The following is a 20,437-nucleotide window of genomic DNA, read 5'->3' on the forward strand; positions in this document are numbered from 1 at the left end:
TTTGACAGATAGTCATCCTAGGTATCACTTGGATCACTTATGAGTTATTACATGCCATTTAACAGGGTTACTTTGTAAGTGAAAGTAGTTAGTTATGATAATAATAGATTAGCAATTGTTATACTACTTTTTACAGATCTTTATCGTGAGACGCCTCTTTGGAGACAACGGATTTATATATGTGAGTGCGGTTTGCAATTCAATATTTTAATAATAAATTTAGTAAAGAATATAAAATTACACGAATTACTTTAATATAAATTAAATATGAAAAAGAACTATTAGACAGTTGGGAAACACCGTTTCTGTTTGCTATTATTCTATTAAGTAAAGTTCGTTAAAATTTTTTGTCTGAAAGCAATTATGTGGAAGATTTATTGCTTCTGTGGGACCGAATTTTGACTGACGAGCAGGGACCCTTATTTTTTTTTGTATTCAGGTAGGGAGATGTATCTCGTTCGTATACGCTTTTGTAACTGACACAAAATTAACACAAAATTTTTCGCAATCACTGATATTAAAAAACGCTGTTAACGGCCGATCATCTGTTTATTTTTACACTTAAATTATACTAGGATGCAATTAGTAAAATAAGTGATTAGATGGTTTAGTTTTTAGATTAAATTTCGTGCAATAGCCGGGTTTAAGCGAGTAATAGCGGGAAGAACGCAGAAGCACGTCTTCCCCGCATGACACGATATATATATGTAAGTAATATTTAACATCGCATTGTACTTTTCGGTAAATATATATATATATATATATATATATATATATATATATATATATATATATATATATATATATATATATATATATATATATATACCGAAAAGTACAATGCGATGTTAAATATTACTTACATATGTATATAAATTCATAGGAAGAAATCGCATATTATAAATATATTACATTTGTACTGTATCCGTAATAAAAAGGCACTTCGAAGGCTGAAATCGGATTATTGCTCTATGAGATATTATTAGAAACGTATACTTATATTAAATACTAATTGAATATTTCTCGTTTCATTATCTTCCTTTTGTTGTCTTTCTACTATACACGTACTTGAGGAATAAAATATTCTGAGAAACGTTTACAATTTCTTCGGAGCACGATACCGAGACGATCTATTGTTTCAATGAGACGGCGATGAGAAGATTTGCAAATTAATTAATTTAAATTGGGAATCTCGTTTTCGCTTCCGGGAAAAATAAGAATGCGATACGATCTGATGTAAAACAATAAGTAAATTGATAATTTTTCATCTTCGCTAGAGGCAAAAAGACCTCTTCAACGCGATTAAATGTAGCGCGCCCGTTAATTTGCAGAAGCTCAAGAGTGTAATCAGAGCTTTTGCACTCTCTCAACAAGCTAAAATATACTGAAAAAACAATGATATACGATCTGTTTTTGAATTTTCAAATAAAAACACTCCTTTTAAAGCTTTGAACACACACAATATAATATTATAACATACTCAGAAAGCCCTTCAGATTATACGTATACGGATTAAAAGCTCCCAATACATGCGCGAGCTTAATCCCCATGCGATGCGAGGACATCTCGGAACAATCAAGATCGGAAATTCAATTTAATACGAACAATATCGACTTAATAACGTAATTTATACACACACACACATATGCACATACATAATACATACAACACACCTAACATAATATAATATATTGAATATAAAGTAATCGGAACAGTTGTGTAAATACAACATTATTGGTACAAAAGACGGCTTATATTTACCATTCCATTATTTGGAAAATGTTATTGGAATCTTTATCTGACGTATACGGGATTCGGACGAACAGTATCAAAATTGCGTATATCCGGATTATCCTTTTTTATATATTTATGTTTATACATATGTATGTATGTGCGATGTTTGTTTGCGCACAATACGATATGGGAAACCCTCATCCTCTCCATTTCATCTTTACCTATTTTTGGCCGAGGTTTTCGTATAATTATTATATACATATATGATGTTTATGTAAGTATACATTTCTGGAGGGTTAGTTATGAATTATTCAATGGCAGGGAGAGCAGCTAAGCCGACTGAGCCAAGATATTGAGGAGAGAGCCGGAGCTGTCGCTGAACAAACAATATCTCCGAGATGGGGTGGTGGGGCTTGTACGCGTTCGGTGCATGTGCAACATCGAGATATATGTATGTATGTATATTATAGTAAATGCGGTTAACCCTAATGGTAGCTTGCGGTCTTGAAATCTGCCCTGGTTGTAGCATGAGGCCATTCGATATGCGACGAAAGCACCGTGCAAACTGTCCAACAATATGGAATAGGATGCTTTTCGTCGACTGGATAACCATATCTGTTCAAATTGACTGTACACATATTTGGAATATGTATACGATACAATAATAATAACATTTGGATCTAAGTATGTCATATAGCGAATTTTCAGTCTGTAGTTTATAAACTGAAAGTTTCAATACTGAAATCCCGATGGAAGTCTTGTATTTTTTTGGTTGACTTATAGCTATAGCAGTTCACTGTTCGTATTTTATTTTTTTTATGTATGATATATGTCCGTGCCAAGATGGCCATTAATATAAATTGCGAACGTAGGAAATTAATAAAAGGATGCAGTAACTCTCCAGATTTCGCTCAACTAAGGTCTAGGAAAAAGGAATTCGAACTCGAACTTGGAAATCGATACGGGAAATTAAACCCAGAAGCAGACATCGAGGAATTGAACACTGTAATTAGTTCGGTTCTAACCTCAACAGGTAAGAAATTAGGTGGATTCAGGAAACAGATTAAATTAAGCAAAATTTCAGCGGAAACAAAAAACCTAATTAAGCATAAAAGGAATTTAGATAGGGATAATAATAAGCAAGAATACAATCTAGTAAATAAGGAAATTAAAAAGAGAATAGTCAGGGATGTCAGGGATTTTAACAGCAAGCTAATAGAAAATACCATTAAGAATAACCGTAGCCTGAAAAAGTGCAAACAGGATCTTTTCTTAGGCAAAAACCAAATGATCGCAATCAGATCAGAGAGCGGAGTAATAATTAGGAATAGAGAAGAAATCATAGACAGAGTTTACACGTTCTATGCAAAACTATACGAGAACGACAACGGCCAATTCCCCGCTCTGGAATCGACACACGGCCAAAGGGTTCCTGCAGTATTGCCTAGCGAAGTAGAGGCCGCGCTAAAAACTGCAAAGAACGGTAAAACCCCAGGGGAAGATAATATTCCCATTGACTTACTAAAATGTGGCGGCCCCCCCCCTAATTAATATCTTAGCTAGGCTTTTCAGCAAATGCATCCAGAACCAAGCTATACCAGAAGGATGGAATAACGCAACTATCATTTTAATACACAAAAAGGCGACAAAAGCGATATCAAGAACTACCCCATTAGTCTACTTTCAGCGGTCTACAAGCTCTTCACGAAGGTTATTACAGAAAGGCTGAAGAATATCCTCGACGAGAACCAACCTATAGAGCAGGCAGGGTTTAGGGCAAATTTCAGCACAATGGACCACCTCCAAGTAGTTGGCGAACTAATCGAGCGCGCCAACGAATATCAACGGCCATTGTGCCTAGGTTTCGTCGATTATGAGAAAGCCTTCGATACAGTTAGTCATAATGCAGTACTTAACGCTCTAAAAACACAGGGAGTGCCGGAACCCTATGTGGGACTGTTAGCTGCAATATATAAGAATGCCACAGCTTCGGTTAAAATTTTTTCAGGTACAGATAGATTTAGCATAGGAAAAGAAGTAAGACGAGGAGATACAATCTCGCCCAAGTTATTCAATGCGGTGCTTGAGGGAGTTTTCAGGAAATTGGATTGGGATACAGCCGGAGTAAGCATCAATGGTCGCTTTTTGAGTCACCTTCGGTTCGCAGACGATATAGTTTTAGTAGCTCGTGATTCAGCTGACCTACTTATCAGACTAACACAGCTGGACAGGGAAAGTAGAAAAGTAGGATTAAAAATTAACGTAGATAAGACTAAACTAATGTTCAATAGTTATTGCATGCCTGATAGCATCCCCTTAGATGATAAACCAGTAGAAGTAGTAAATAATTATTTATATTTAGGTCAAATAATTGACATGTCTGGTAGTAAAAATGAAGAGATAAAGAGACGTATGAAATTAGGGTGGAGTGCATTTGGACGGATGAATGCTGTTTTTAAATCAAAAATGCCACTCTGCCTGAAGAAAAGGATCTTTGATCAATGCGTTTTGCCAGTGATGACGTATGGATGTGAAACTTGGACACTGAACGCCAAGATGCAAAATAAAATCCAATGCACTCAAAGAAGTATGGAACGCTGTATGCTTGGCATAACGAGGAAAGACAGGAAGCGGAACACGTGGGTGAGAAATATGACAAGGGTAGTGGACATAGTGGATAGAGTGAAGAGATTGAAATGGCAATGGGCGGGTCACGTAGCTAGGAGGATGGACGAAAGGTGGACAAAAGAAGTACTTGAATGGTACCCGAGAGAAGGCAAAAGAGTAAAAGGAAGACCGCAAGGAAGATGGGTGAACGAAATTAGGAAAATGTGCGGAATGAGATGGATGAGTGTTGCGCAAAACAGAGACGAGTGGAAGCGTGTTGGAGAGGCCTTCATCCAGCAGTGGATGGCGAATGGCTGTAAATGATGATGATGATGATATGTACATACATACATATATACATATATTTTGTCTTTCTTGTGTCAAAAACCCTTTTCACACTTTTCACCCTTTCACTCAAGGAACAAAATGGAATACAGTAACAATCACTTTGATTGATAAGATTTCTTGTAAGATGTACACAAATAGTTTTATATAGCAATATTATTGAGTCTACATCAGTGGTTCTCCAAACTTATTGCACTACACTACTACTTAAAAAACTCAGATCAATCGTTTCCTGTTAAAATTTTCCGATTTTTCTAGCTTAATTGTTGAGACAGATCTAATAAATCGGTATTCTGCCACTGTTTCTTGGAAATTCAAGCTAATTAGCATCTAGAATTTGTTGAATTTTATAAAAAGCTACCTACATAGTGCATGTTTCACAATTTTTTTATGTATCAAAAATTTGTTGATTGTCCATAGTTATTGTCTATTGTATTCTATGAACTTTAATGTTTGAAAAATTGTTAGTACTTATGTACCGGAATTAATCTAACCATATGTGTCACATTGGGGTAATTATTGCCATGGAAAAAATGATGTATTTTTGTAAAATAAAACTTGAAGGGAACTAAAAAAAATATATTCAGGAATTAATATAAGAACGAGCAATCACTTTGGTTGATAAAATTTACTAGTAAGATGTAGCTAAGATACGTTTGAATACATTTGGAGAAAATTTTAAATAAAATTGGCATAGAGAGCGGGATTAAACACGATTGGAAAATAAGATAATGTCATATCAAGTGTCTTGATAAAAGCTTCGCTATCTAATTCTAAGGATTTTAAATATTAAGAAAAAAACATTGAAGCAAATATAATCTTAATATTTCATTATTTTTAAATAAAAATAATTTATTTGAATTTATTGTTTAACCGCAATTGCTGGCACAAATTAAATATAAATATGTACCAATATAAAGTGAGGGTCACTTCAATGTATGTGCATACATATATAATTTTTTCGTTCATAAAAGTCTTAATATTGCTACAATATTAAAGTTCGCAGAATTTCATCAAATTCAAATAGATTGATTGTAAGTTTTAATTGAACAAACTTTGCACTCGGCGAACAACCGACTATGCACCACTATAACAACATCACACTGGAAGCTTAGTTTGATATTGAATAATTAATTCACAACGAGCTCAAAATCAACCTAACGCGGCACGAAATTCACAGACGGGTGATTAAATCGCAACACGGACGGATGGATAGTTTTCCCGCGGAAAAGCGGACGAGAGCTTTCTTTTCATTTACTTTTCATTTGATTAATTTTCAACGTGCTATCCGTTACACATCTTGCGATCGTTTCACTGTAAAGTTCAGATTCGTACACGGAATGAACACGTGTATATTTAACGAGTTTCCCACCTTGTTCAAACACTTGGTTTCATTTACTCACCTTGCGCATATAGACCAAAGAAAATATATGCTAAACTCACGCATATTAATGGACCTTTTGTTTGCCTCCGCGCCTCGACTTTGCCTGGCTACAATCACCCTTAAACCCACATCATTCACATGTGAAAACTAACCAACCAACACCATTAAATCTCTATGTCTGTGTGAAAATATATTTTAAAAATCAAATTGAATGTGTACTAAAAAACGCAAATCCTGTTGGGCTATTGAACAACGTATGAACTAACAGGATTTTCACAAAAATTAAAATATCGCAGCTGCTGTTTTATAATATAAGTGATAACAATTCGTGAAGAAATAGTGTTTTTGGAACTGAAAATTGAATTTTGGTCACTTTCAAAGATAACAGCTAATATTTAAATATCTGTTAGTAATTGTACCGTAACATTTTTAATTGTTAGTACTTACAATGTACAAAATAATCTAACTATTGAATTGGGAAGAGGAACATCTACATATGACATAGCAGTTATAGCAGTTTCCACAGTGAAGAGTTGAATGGAAATGTTGTCAACTCATAAATATGTGTTTACGATTTTGTGTAATAATGGTATTTGGTACTTATTGTACAAGAGTTTGATCATAGGTGTCGCCTTAGTTAAACTATGATTGGGGTTAATATATAATGGATAAATAAATATTTAGAAACTTTTTTGCTGTCAATGTTTTTAAAAACGTTGTAATACTGTATGTTTCTGTTTTTAATAAATAAATGTGTGTCACCCTGTGGTTATTCCTGTCATAGCAACTATGATAAAAAATGTATGTATTAATATAAAATAATGGTTTAATTAATATGTATGTATGCTTTTTCAATGACACTGTTTTTATTGTGAAAAAATTTCTAAATCCCACTGAAATTTAAATTGGCTGTTTCTATAGTATATAGAGTTAATGTGAAATTTAAATTTAGGTCAACTGTTGTGTTATACTCTCACTTATAACGTAGTCTTTCGTCAAAAACTTACTCATATATACTAAATTTGGGAACGAAAACTAGGAGCGTTTTTGTTATTATGTGGAATTTTCCTTTGGACATGTACATATGTATGTATGTAAGATTGTACGACGGCGTCGGTTGAATATTTCATACAAATTGATAGACATCTCGCAATTTCGGTCTCACATCTCTATCTAGGTAGTCCCGTATGAGATACGGATATGAAAAATAATCAAGTTTATGGGGTCGTTATTTTGTCCTTCAATATGGGGGAGTCTTTATCCCGCGGGGTATATGTGCGGAAGACCGCCACGTTACGATACTCATAAATCCCTCGTAACTTGCGACGTCGTACTGTGCAAAGAGGGTGGGTTTTGTCAGAGGGAAAAAAAAGAGTAAAACTACCTCCCTAAAAGTGCTTGGAAAGCGGTTAAAAGTCGAGCTCGCTTTATTTCCTTTCAAATTAACTGAGATCGTTCGCAGTTGTCGAGAGTTTCGAGCAGCTCGCTTTCTTGATTTAATACACGCGTCTACCTCTAGTGTGCGACTATGTCGTAAATAACTGAAGCTTTATAACGTGGCAAGTTATTCCAAAGTGTTTTGAGTCTTATCATATTTAATTTAAAAGATGATTTATTGCGTAAAATTATATGATATAAAAAAAATCGACAAATCGGCGCATGTTTCGCTGTATAGACAATATAAATGAAAAAGCGTTGTGAAATTTAAATAAAAAATTTATACATACATTCATAAAAAAACTGAAATAATTAAATTTTATCGATGAAGCTTACTATTTTATATTTATGATGCAATTTCCTCCATCTGCACACTTTTTATAGCACATAAATGATTTTTCAATTTCCTAAGAAAGCGAACGATGCTCTTGTAATACACAAAAAAGTATGGGACATAAAGATTATTTAACGAATTTTTTACTATTACATCGGTTTTTATTAAAAAAAAAAAAAAAAAATGAAAGCTCGTTCGAAGCACAGCAGATCGTTTAAATGATTTATTATTAAATAAATAAATCGCGCGTGAAAGTGCTAAATTACTTGAAAAAAGTTGTATTATACAATTTACGGGCATTTTTCTCGCATCGGTAAGTAAAATGTTTTCCCTTTTCTTTGCCTTTTTGGGAATGGCGACGAATGGAAATTTCTTTTTATGCGCAAAACGTTACGGAAATATTTTAAACAGTTTCTTACATTGCACGTTACATTTCAAATTGCCCATTATAATTCCAAAGATAGCCACATATATTTTTTCAGACAAAAATATTTAACAAATCTTGGGTCTTTCATTTTATTTTTAAACACTATAAACTTTGTATGCAGACTTAAGTATCATACATTTTACTATACCACAATATTTATTAAATCAAATTTAATAGCAATCAATCCAAAAACCCACATAAAACAGATACATTAAAACGTTGTAATATATGTATAACTATCATTTTATGCTAAAAATATGATTATTTTGAAGTAAAATATGGGCGTTTAAGATTTGATATTTTAAATAATTGTATTAAATAACATTTGAAACAGTTTATTTTTCATTTAAATTTAAAAGAGAGAAAATATTGATTTGCCATGGTAAGCAACACATTATTGTAAAAGCTAGGACTATTTTGCTTTGTTTTAAATTGAGCAAAAACGCTAATTTTTGAAAGGTAACTAAGTATCAATTACATCATATGTAGATAAATCGAGCTTTTTATTAATTGGAAATAAGTATTTTCATCATATTATAAATTCTATTTTATTTTATATACCGTCGCGGTTTCGGAAACCGGAACACTTGTGATTTTACGATTTTTGGGCAGTAAAAATATTGTTCCTTTAGGTGTGTGGTTTTTAACGATCGGGTCTTTTAAATATGATTGTTTTCTACGATTTGAGTTCAGTTTAGTGTGAGTTTTCAAAGTGTACGGATCGAAATCGTTGAAAATAAAAATACCATGCGACAATACACTCAACTATCATTGGAGGAGAATATAAAAATCGCGGCTTTGGCAGACTCTGGACATTCATTGCAACCAATTTCTCAACAAATAGGACGTTCTGTATCTACTGTGTCAAGAATAATTAAAAAGAAAAAGGATTCTGGAACTTTGGCTCGTAAGAAGGGGACAGGACCGAAAAGATGCACATCCGAGAGACAAGATCGCCTGATAACTCTATTATCTTTACGGCAACGGTTCAAAACTACTGTAGATATAAGAAAAGAAATCTCGGATCAATTTTCAATTGAAATTAGTGATGAAACCTTAAGAAAACGACCCAGAGAAGCTGGACTGCACGCTCGGAAACCTGCGAAAAAACCATTACTTACGAAGAAAATGATGAAAAACCAATTAGAGTGGCCGAAATATCACGAAAATTGGACGACATCGGATTGGCGACAAGTCATATTTTCTGATAAGTTGAAATTTAACCTCTTCAGCTCCGACGGTTTTCCGTATGTTCGAAGAAAAGTTGGAGAAAGATTCGACCAAAAATGTACCCTGAAGAGAGTGAAGCATCTTAAAAGTTTATGCTCAACTGTGTTTTTTCATTCAAAATTTCATTCAACTGTGGAGACTGCGTTTGGTCATAAAAACCGGCTCGGACTAAAATTCTCCCTACCTTTTTACTTTATCTATGTACGTAGTAACAATAGATGAAGTTTTGTGATCATGCGAAAATTCGAACTCGAGATTTTGACTGATTCGAACTCAGAATCGATCACTGATCACGTTTTCATGATCTAGAAAAAATGTGTGTGTGTGTGTGTGTGTGTGTGTGTGTGTGTGTGTGTGTGTGTGTGTGTGTGTGTGTGTGTGTCTGTGTGTGTGTATTTTGGGGATATTTTTAACACCGTTAGTCCTATCGAACTGAAACTTATTATCGGTTAATGAAATTCTTATCGACACGTCGTAATTTTTTTTCAAATTTTTAAATTGACCGCAAATGGTACCTCCCCTTATAGGTGTCCTCTTTTTTTTAAGTTTTTGAATTCAATTATCTCCCAAACCACTAACTGAATCAGACTGATTTTTTTTTAAATATAATAGAAATAATAATTTTTATAACCTTATATTTTTTAAATATTTCTATCTGAACCGGAAGTAGTACTTTTACTCTAGAGAATCGAGGTTTTTTATGTTTTTCTCAGAAACCTTTTGGTTTGTTGAACTGAAATTTTATATCTAAAAGTTTAAGTTTAATAACAACTTATATATAAAATTTAGTAAGTATCTGTCAACCGGAAGTGGCAGTTTACTCTTGTTCGATTTTTCTTCCACTATTTTTTTCGACCCCTTAAACATGTGTGTTCGTCACAAAAAAATTCAAGTATAATTCTTGTAGCAATTTGATGAAAATGAAAAAAAAATATTAAATTTTATAGACCGGAAGTGGTATTTTTTTTACTTAGAAAGGTTGAAAATGTTGTGCCCACTACTCTGTCCACACCCCTGAACGTATTAAGCTGAAAATTTATATTTCTATCCTTTATGTACTAACTTAGAGCTGGTAGGGTTTTGGTCAGAATTCGTAAACCGGAAGTAGTATTTTTTTTAAAAACAATATTTCATTATTTTTTCATTATTTCATTTTGACCTTTTAAATTGTTTTAAGCTTCTTGATATTTAATGTGTATAATAAAAATAGTGATTTTAAGTAAAAATAAAAAAAAAATTACTTAATTTAATGAACCGGAAGTGGGTTTTTTTTCCTCGTGGAAAGGTCAAAAATGTTGTGCCCACTACTCTGTCCGCACCCCTAAACGTATTAAGCTGAAAATTTATATTTCTATCCTTTGTGTACTAACTTAGAGCTGGTAGGGTTTTGGTCAGAATTCGTAAACCAGAAGTAGTATTTTTTTTAAAAACAATGTTTCATTATTTTGTTTTGACCTTTTAAATTGTTTTAAGCTTCTTGATATTTCATGTGTATAATAAAAATAGTGATTTTAAGTAAAAATAAAAAAAAAATACTCAATTTAATGAACCGGAAGTGGGATTTTTTTCCTCGTAGAAAGGTCAAAAATGTTGTGCCCACTACTCTGTCCGCACCCCTGAACGTATTAAGCTGAAAATTTATATTTCTATCCTTTATGTACTAACTTAGAGCTGGTAGGGTTTTGGTCAGAATTTGTAAACCGGAAGTAGTATTTTTTTTAAAACAATATTTCATTATTTTATTTTGACCTTTAAAATTATTTTTATTTTCTTGATATTTAATGAGTATAATACTGATAGTGATTTGTTGTTTCTTTTCTTAACGATTGTCGTTAAAATAAAGCACTATGATATAAACTACCATTTTAATGACTTAGGATGTTTATTTTATTTAAGATCACTGAAATTTCACGCAAAATCACATTTTTCTATGGTGTTCCGGTTTCCGAAATCGCGACTGTACATACATAATCCTGATCTACATATGTTAGTCTTATTATGTGTATATTTTTTTTCGGATATTTATTTTCACATTTTACACACACAATATTACATATATTTCTAGGACAAAACAACACCACAAAGCTTACTATAATATTACGATTATCACACATTTTAAAATTCAATTCCACACTATACACTTTACAGCAAACAGCAAGGCAACGCGTAAACGCACATGTGCGTGCCGCATGCTTTTACATAACAACCCCGTAAATGGCTCTCGGCGGGAAGTCTCTCCTGTCAAACCGTTGCCATAAATTATGATATAGGTGAGGAAAAAGGGGAATGGAAGGTAGGGGGATTCTGAAAACGCCTTTTTATTCTTCCAGTTGGCGTCGAGGACGTCACCGACATAATTTTTCAGGAATTATGTGGCGCGCAGATGGCGTCATTGAGTGGTGGGCTTTGTGCGCTGACACAGCTTACGTTTGACACGTACCTATTGTATACAGAACGGTCCGAAAGACAAAAGATATTTCAATTTAATGTGCAAATTTCGTGGAGTTCTGGTCAAAATTGTGTGTATGTGGGTTGGATCGATAGCGTGTTGAGCGCCAGAGGCCGCTTCCCGTCGCGAATAACATCGTACATCACCGATGAAAAATGTAACGGCAAGTTTCGCCAAAAGTTTGTCTATAAAACAATCCAGTGGAGAGATAGGATTGGACCGTGGTAGGGATAGGGGGGATGGGGAAGATTTGTTGGAACGTTTTTCTCATCTCTTTCCGAACATCGGTTGTTTATTGTCGAATGATTCTTATGCGATTCCATCCTGTGGTCGATTTAGGGCAATACATACATACATATGTAGTTCCGAAATTTCAAATATACAAGAAATATTTATTCCAATATATGTACATCTATGTAGTTTGAAATTTTAATATAAATTCTAGTTATACATATATTTCATGGTTTTTAAAAAGTTTGTGTTTTTTTAAAACTTTTGTTTTGAAAAAGTTTGTGTGTAAATAGGTTTTTGAGCTCTTTTTCCTATTATGCTTTAGATTAACATTAGAATAATATAATACTGTGATTACTAACCAAATTAAATTAAATTGTAAAATAGAAAATGATCAGTAGATCAGTAGCTATTAAAATAGATATAAGATGTATTGTGAACATAATTTCGTAATAATAAAAAGCATTTAAAAATCAAATCAAAAAAGTTTGTGTATGTGTGTGTGTGTGATAATGTGGCTGTGTATTTTGGAGATAAATCGAACACCATTAATCCTATCACACTTTGTATTGGTAAATGACATGCCAATCCTTATATCATTATTTTTTATCTTTAACTCAAAGTATTACTATTTTTCATGTTTCTTTTCGAAACCTTCAATTTACCAAATTGAAATTTCATTCATATTACAACTTAAAGATAAATAGCACAATAAATTTCCACCAGAAGAAGTACTTAGACTAATGTTTTATTGAATCAATTTTATTAAATTTTGTTATTTTGACTGTTAAATGCAAATTTTGATTTCCAAATATACATATCAAGTAGTCAAATCTCCTTACATACGAACAAAATTTAAATAAAACTGAATACTGTTATTAAGTATGTATGTTAATTTGTCCAGGATCATTAAATGATTGCACTATTTTAGAAATTTGGTTGTAAACGAAATGTCGAGTTTCATACATTGAAGTAGTAATAATAAATTATTACTACTTCAATGTATGAAACTCGACATTTCCAAAATCTAATGAAAAAATAATATTAGAGTAAATTAAACAAAGTAAAGCATTAAACAAAGAATATTGATATATATAGACTTTTGAAAAAATTTCATTAGTTGTTTTTTTGTTTAAAATGAAATATATTTTTTAATATCTTCAACACTATTTTTCACAGATAAAAATAATAAAACTACGTTAACATATTGATAAAATATCACGAACAACACTCGCTGCTGTTTTTATCAAACTACGGAATTAATAGCGCATGCATTTTTTATTATTATTAGTGATACAGAAGGAGTTTCTATTGTATGCTGAAACATTTCAGATACGTTAAACGAAAATAAAAGCATTCGCACAGTTCGTGCTATTTTGCAACAGATGCAGTTTAGTCGTCAAATGCATCAAGCAAAAACCTTTCACATTGAATACTAGGTATGTATATATTTGTATGCATGTCTATGTATATGTATATACACACATATTTATGTACATAATATATATTCACGTTCGTTAAAACACAGAATACCTCCGAGAAAAGTTTTCAAACTAAAACGAAATTCGACGGAATGTAAAGCATTACTCTCAGCTGAAAATCACGCGAATGCCGAATTTTCTCGCAAAATGCATTCTCACATCGACGAGTAAAACAATGGATCTCACCGCTGAATTTTTAGCATTCAAAGCAAATATTTCACTCCAAATTTTAATATGAAATTTGCCAAGCACGTACTCGTTACCTATTCAAATAATACATTATGTAAGTATGTATATATGTATGTATATCTACGTATGCATTATGATTTTATTCTTGTTTTTGGGAACATATCTAAGGAATGGTTTTTGAATGGAAATTCCTAACCGTCCGAAATTTGTGAGCTAATTTTGAACCACTCCCACTCTCCCGATCGATTTGACATACCGACATTCTCTCACTAAAAAATAAGAAAATATCTGCAAAATGAAGCTAGAGGAGTTTATTCATTTGCGAAATGATTAAAAATTTCATCGAAAGCATTTGTCAGATCAACGTGATGACAGCTAGCTAACCAAACCCGCCTTTCTATACAACTCACAGACTAAACAGTTACACATGTATATGTAGCAATTATTTTTTTCACTCTCATCTTATATGAACGTAATATTACAAGCTTTCACACTTACTAAATTTAATTCAAACTTAGTTTTAATTATGTTTTTAAATACTCTTGAATAATAACAGGCCAAACCTTAGTGCGCATAATATATACATATATTAATCTCAATAATAATGACTAATGATGTGAGTTAAAATTTTCTGTAGGCTCATTGTCAACGATATTTAATGTACATGCATATGTACATATGTACATATGTAGTTAGAGAAACAAAGCTCTCTATTTAGTTTTTGAAAAAATATGTACATATTGTATATTAAAAAAAACTGCATTGGAATTAGATTTTGTGATCATATAAAAAAAAACTTTGTATTTCGTATTATATGCATATAAAAATATTGTTTTAAAGGTATTGTAATTGCATATACATATGTATATACCAACATATATACATACATATGTATTATTAAGTTACTAGTGCTGTGCCCGTTGATTTCGGAAAGGAATTGACACACGAATTAAAATAAAGTTATATGTTACATATAAATATAATATATTTATAGTAATATATAGGAGCGCGCGCTCACGTATTAATCAAAAAAGTTGAGTGTACGCATTATACGATGACCAATCCAACAAGTTCGAAACGATGAATGGATGTGTGTGTGTGTCTTCGTGGATGTGTGTCACCCGTCGCTCAGCCTGACGTCACATATGTCAAACGCTCCACACCCCCTCACTTCCCCGCTACCACGCGTTCCCTCGACCACTTGACTCTGATTGGTTGTGAGCCTCTGGGATTCAGATTGGCTGTGTCTCCACGGTCCGGCACAAACATACATATGTATGTACATCGCGTCCCTTTTTTATATTATACATTTATTATTTAGTAATATATATAAAGTCCCTGAAATACAGTAATGAACACAACAAGATCAGCCGACCGATTGTATCTTGCTGTCAAACAGAACAAACAGACACCTTTCTAAGGTTTTTAAGAAACCGCTATGAGAGAAAAATTGGAGCAAATTTCTTGCTAATTTGTATGTCTTTCTACGCTATTTTTACTAGCCTCTTCTTAACTCGCTTTCGATTTTTTCGTCTGACGAAATTTCGGTTCTTATCCACAATCTTCCGATGGTTTTCAAACTTTGCCATTTTGCTCGGTTTGGTCATCAATATACGTGGCAATCAAATCTGCCATTACGATGGTGAAAAATAATCGTAATAGACACTTTTGTAAATACTCCATTATCGTTCTCGTTGACGTCTATTTGCCGTATTTTTCCACGTTGCCGTATTTATCCACACTTTTCCGATCGCTTTTTTCCCTTTTCGCCACCCTCTCGCTATGTCAGATTTTAATTGTTAAAACACCTATAACCTCTTCTTTTTTCATTCTACATATATTTTATAATTTTTTTACTTTAGTTCCGTGTAATATTTCGTGACTCTACCGTGTATGAAGAAATTTTACATCAAACTCCGCCTCCCCCCCAATAAATTGAAGCTAAAAGTCGGACACAAATCAAAGCAAAGCACCCTCAAAATTGACTCAAAATTGCGTCGCCCGCTTTTTGCGTACCAAAATAGATTTCAAAATTTTCACAATTGTTTTCAAGCTGAAAAATAAACACCATAAAATGCAAATTTACCTTCTGCGCACCGACTTCCCTCGTGGAGATGCCCATCTTTTCGTGGTGGCGCAACTGCACGGGGTATATGATCTGGTAGTAGTGTGCGCCGATGTTGCGCACCAGCTCCTGGTTCTGCCGGTACTCACGCAGTAATCTTTCGACCTCGCCTGTAACAAATATATTCGACTGGTTAAACCTCGGTCTCCATCTGCGTCCAAAGACCCACGACATCGGTGCCAAAAATCCCCCGAAACGCTCAAAACCCCAATAAACTCGGACCCGGTTGATACTTCGCAACGGGGAATTTTATTCGGCACACCGCAGCAAAAATTCGCAAACCGGACCCCGTAATAATGGCCCCTACGAAGCGGGTAGTTTTTGTTGATCGTAAATAATTGCAAATGGTGCCCTCGAGTGGGTCGTAAGTTACGCTTAATTAGGTAACAAATCTCGTCCGTATCAAAATAGCTTTGTGCATTTGAATAATTTGCGATTCGCGTCTCTCATAAAGTCTTATTATCATTCTGTCCTCGGGCCCTAACTGTGATTTATACACGGAAAATGGATAGGGAAAACTTCCTCGAGCACCTATGCCGTTTTGATTTATTCAGTACTCAAAATGGATCCCACTACTAATAATAGTGGACTCGAAAAGTTTGAATCTAGTGAAGAGACACATAAAAACAACCATTGTTACTTTTTTCCATTCGAATATATGTACATAAAAACATACATATCTATTTCAAATGAAGTATGAACACTCTTGACCCCATTACTATGTATATTTCAATAATCGCAATTAAAATTCTATGGATATATCACAATCGATTAAATATAGTTACAAATTTATTTATTTATTTATTTACTTAAAATTAGTAGGTAACAATAATATAATTAAAAAAAAAAAGAAAGTTATTCAGCAATAATATACATATATGTATATAAATAAAATAAACTATATTTAACCATTTATGAATATGGAGTTGTTGTTTTAGGGCTACCAGGAATCTGTCAATATTGTTTATTTACTAATTTCATCTTGTAGCTTTTGATAATTAACATCTTCATATACATTAGTATGTTTTTCAGACTTTTATTTAACTTTAAAATCTGCATTACTAACTTATTACTACCCCTAGTACTATAGTTATGTACATACATCTAATCCTCTGACAAACTACTTTTTAAAATATAAATATGTACATACATATACATATGTAGGTGACATTTTCTTTTCTAGCTTTTAAATAAAAACCAACATGAACAATGATAATTGAATAAAATATTGATAATTTATTTCAATTTTAAGTTCCCTTAACAGTTAGTTTTGGATAGGAATAGATACACGATTTGAAACTAAAGCTCAAACTTATAGCTTTTGTATATTACATACATATTTCCAAAAAATAAATTATTTCTAAAAGCCACAATCTTTTATGCTTTGATAGAATGCGAAAACATATTTGCTTTCATACATTATGAGTAAAAAAATTAAAATTTATTATATTTATAATGGTGTAAGTTAAAGGTGTTTTAAATCATGTAATAAAAACTTCGTTAAAGTTTAGTGGTGCACTTTCCCGCGGACTTTTATCTCGACGTAAAATGCAGCGTTGGATGACTTGCAAAACTGTGAAGAATAAAAGGAAAAGCTCTCCTTGGAAGGATTACACTAATGTGGGCAAAAAGCTGGAGTCACTGACGTTGAAAGTTTCCAACACAGAACGAACGATGATAACAAGTACGAAAATAATCTCATATAAGCCCTTGCATTAGATTTTTTTCACTGAAGGACTTACATATGTGTATCATGTAAAATATCAACTTTTCAAGCGAAATTTATGTTTTACTAATTCCGTTCAAATGTAATTTTAAAATTATTAGTATTGCATATCAACAAGAAAAATCATGTTGATGGAGTTGGATATTTATAATATAGTAATTCCTGTTAAAAACCGATGTAAGTATTAACTGTTTCAAGTACCTGAATATTTTCGGTCAAAATCAGTTTTTACAAGTGGCCTTATACATTTGACCACGGGTGTTGTATAAATATGTTTATATACCACATTGTAAATACGTATATGCAAAAAAAAGTTATTAAATACAATTGTAAAATAATGTACAAATATTAATTAAAATATACAAACAATGAATTGCATTTTCTATGAAAAATATTACCGCAGTGAATAATGTATAAAAAATAATCGATTTATAAGAAGCACTGTAAACACATTTGATTTGCAAAATATTAAATATTCGATCTCCATATACATAATATGACGTATATACATATGTATATATATATATATATATACGTGAAGATGCGAGGAGAAAAGCTCACAAAAGCTACACTCGACGAACAAGCTGTCACGTTGAAAATTTTTCGCGTTCGCGAGGCGGAAAATTTCATTGAAAAAATCGACGGAAAAAATATTGATCTTGGCTACGTCGTCGTCGAGTTGAAGAGGTGACGTTTGAGCACATGGGGGCCCCGTGGATCGAGGGGACCGGGGAAAAAGGCCACTCGTCGAATGAAATATATTCACGAATTCGCCGATGAACGAATGCTGTATGGCGCCTCGTATTTAAATAAGACCGAGTCGTCGTGTTGACCCGCGATTTATGCTCGAAATATTCAAATTTGAAAGAGCTCGATCGTTATCGGTTTTTTTTCGCTCGCTTTTTTTTTCGCAAGCCGGGGGGAGGGCGGGTGGGAAAAATTGACGGTTTATTTCCGCGCGTCGAATTTCAATTGCAGATGCGACGAATTGCTTAAGAGAATGGAGAATGGATGAAAATTCCGTAGTAAGTAAGAGTGGGTGAAATGACAATAGAAGAATATGATAAAATTGGCGGATTTTATTAATGCGAAACGTTCAGGTCTATTCTGATCGTACATATACATATTTGGAATTGACTCTTTATATGGTCACAACTTCTAAATGGTGCTACTATTTGAGTGCTTTAATAAAGTAGATTAGGATTTATTATATTTTTAATGATTTTAAGATATAATGAAAATACATATTACAAATAATGGGGGTCTGCTCAAGAGTATATTCGATCGTTCGCTAGAAAGTAAAGTAACAAAAGGAAAATAATACATCATTCAGAGAGGAAAAAAATAATAACAAAAGTGTAAAAATTAAAAATAAAATCCATAAATCCCATTCTTTGTTTACACTGAGCAAAATTAAAATAGTATATAAAAATGTACAAAGGAGAAAGAAAAAGTAAAATAAAATAAAACAAAATATGAATAAAAAATAAAATCACAGCGAGGCCCAAATGGAAGAGAGTAGATTAAGATTCCACTCATTCATCACATTCAAATTAAGAAAGTAATGATGAGCGCAGGTTACCAGATAAATATGTTAAGATAATATCCGACAATCTACGCTCCCCAAGGTGGAAAATATCACATTCAGGGACAGCAGCAACGATTTCATTGAGAAGTCGAATAGCTCTTGGAATAGGAGCCATTCGAAAAAAAACTGTGCGAGCAGCAGGTACAACCATCAAATGATGATGTCTACCACGCACATAATTATTAGGGACATAAAGTCCCAACTGTTCCAGCAACAACGGGCATGACGTATTACCACGCAATAGCTGGAGAACGAAACGAATTAACGAGAAGTTTCTCCGAAGTTCAAGGGAATTATACCCAAGCATGCCCAAAAGGAAAGGAGTAGGATAGAGATATGGGTAGTACCGATACTCTTTCTTATAAAGAAAACGAAGAAACACTTTTTCTATAATAAGAAAGTAGTTTGCTTCATGCGGATTCCACACAATTGCATTATACTCTAGCTTACTTCTAACAAGCGAGTTGAAAAGCAAGCGAGAAGACAAGGGGTTGGAGATCTATGATCAAATTATCTTGCCAATTATTACTCACATATGCGAAATTGTACATACATACATACGTACATATGCGAAACATATGTACACATAGGAATTGAAAGTCAGAATGTTGCATAAAGTCCAATGCACTCAAAGAAATATGGAATGCTCGGCATAACAAGAAGAAATAGAAAACGGAATACATGGGTGAAAAGTATGACAAGGTTAATTGATATTGTAACGTGGGAACATGAGTTTCCACTGTCTAAGTGCATTCGTGGGTGAATAAGGGTGAACGAGTCCCCAGATTAGGCTAACGAGACTCAGTAAGTGCCTGAACAAAGGATACGCTGGAATTCTCACAGGCCTGGTCGAGTTCGTGCTTAAACAATAGATTCGCCAGGGAAGACCTTTATGTATCGTACAACACAATAGACACACTTAAGGTTCGGGGCAGCTGTGCTGTGCAATAAGGAGGTACACACGGTGGATCAGATATTATAGAGTGAGCGGATGTTCCGTGTGGACCTCTTAGATCTTTGAATAAATGCTGTGAAGTGACTTAAGGACTTTGGATCCAGAATCCACCCTTACGCAACAATATAATGGAGAGTATTAAGATATTGAAATGAAAATGAGCAGGTAAAGAAAACAGATGAAAAATTAAAATGG

The 20,437-nt window shown here is 33.2% G+C and overlaps 1 protein-coding gene across 1 annotated transcript in view; it reads right to left on the reverse strand.

The window, feature by feature from the left end:
• mmd (disintegrin and metalloproteinase domain-containing protein mind-meld) overlaps positions 1 to 20,437 on the reverse strand; it is a 214,365-nt gene that overhangs the window by 151,598 nt on the left and 42,330 nt on the right. Inside the window, exon 4 of the mRNA XM_077438806.1 lies at positions 15,935 to 16,083. Coding sequence (XP_077294932.1) covers positions 15,935 to 16,083 — 149 coding nt within the window. The remainder of the gene's footprint in view (positions 1 to 15,934; positions 16,084 to 20,437) is intronic.

The sequence above is a fragment of the Arctopsyche grandis genome, chromosome 9 (assembly GCF_051622035.1).
Source record: "Arctopsyche grandis isolate Sample6627 chromosome 9, ASM5162203v2, whole genome shotgun sequence".
In the NCBI taxonomy this organism is placed as follows: Eukaryota; Metazoa; Arthropoda; class Insecta; order Trichoptera; family Hydropsychidae; genus Arctopsyche; species Arctopsyche grandis.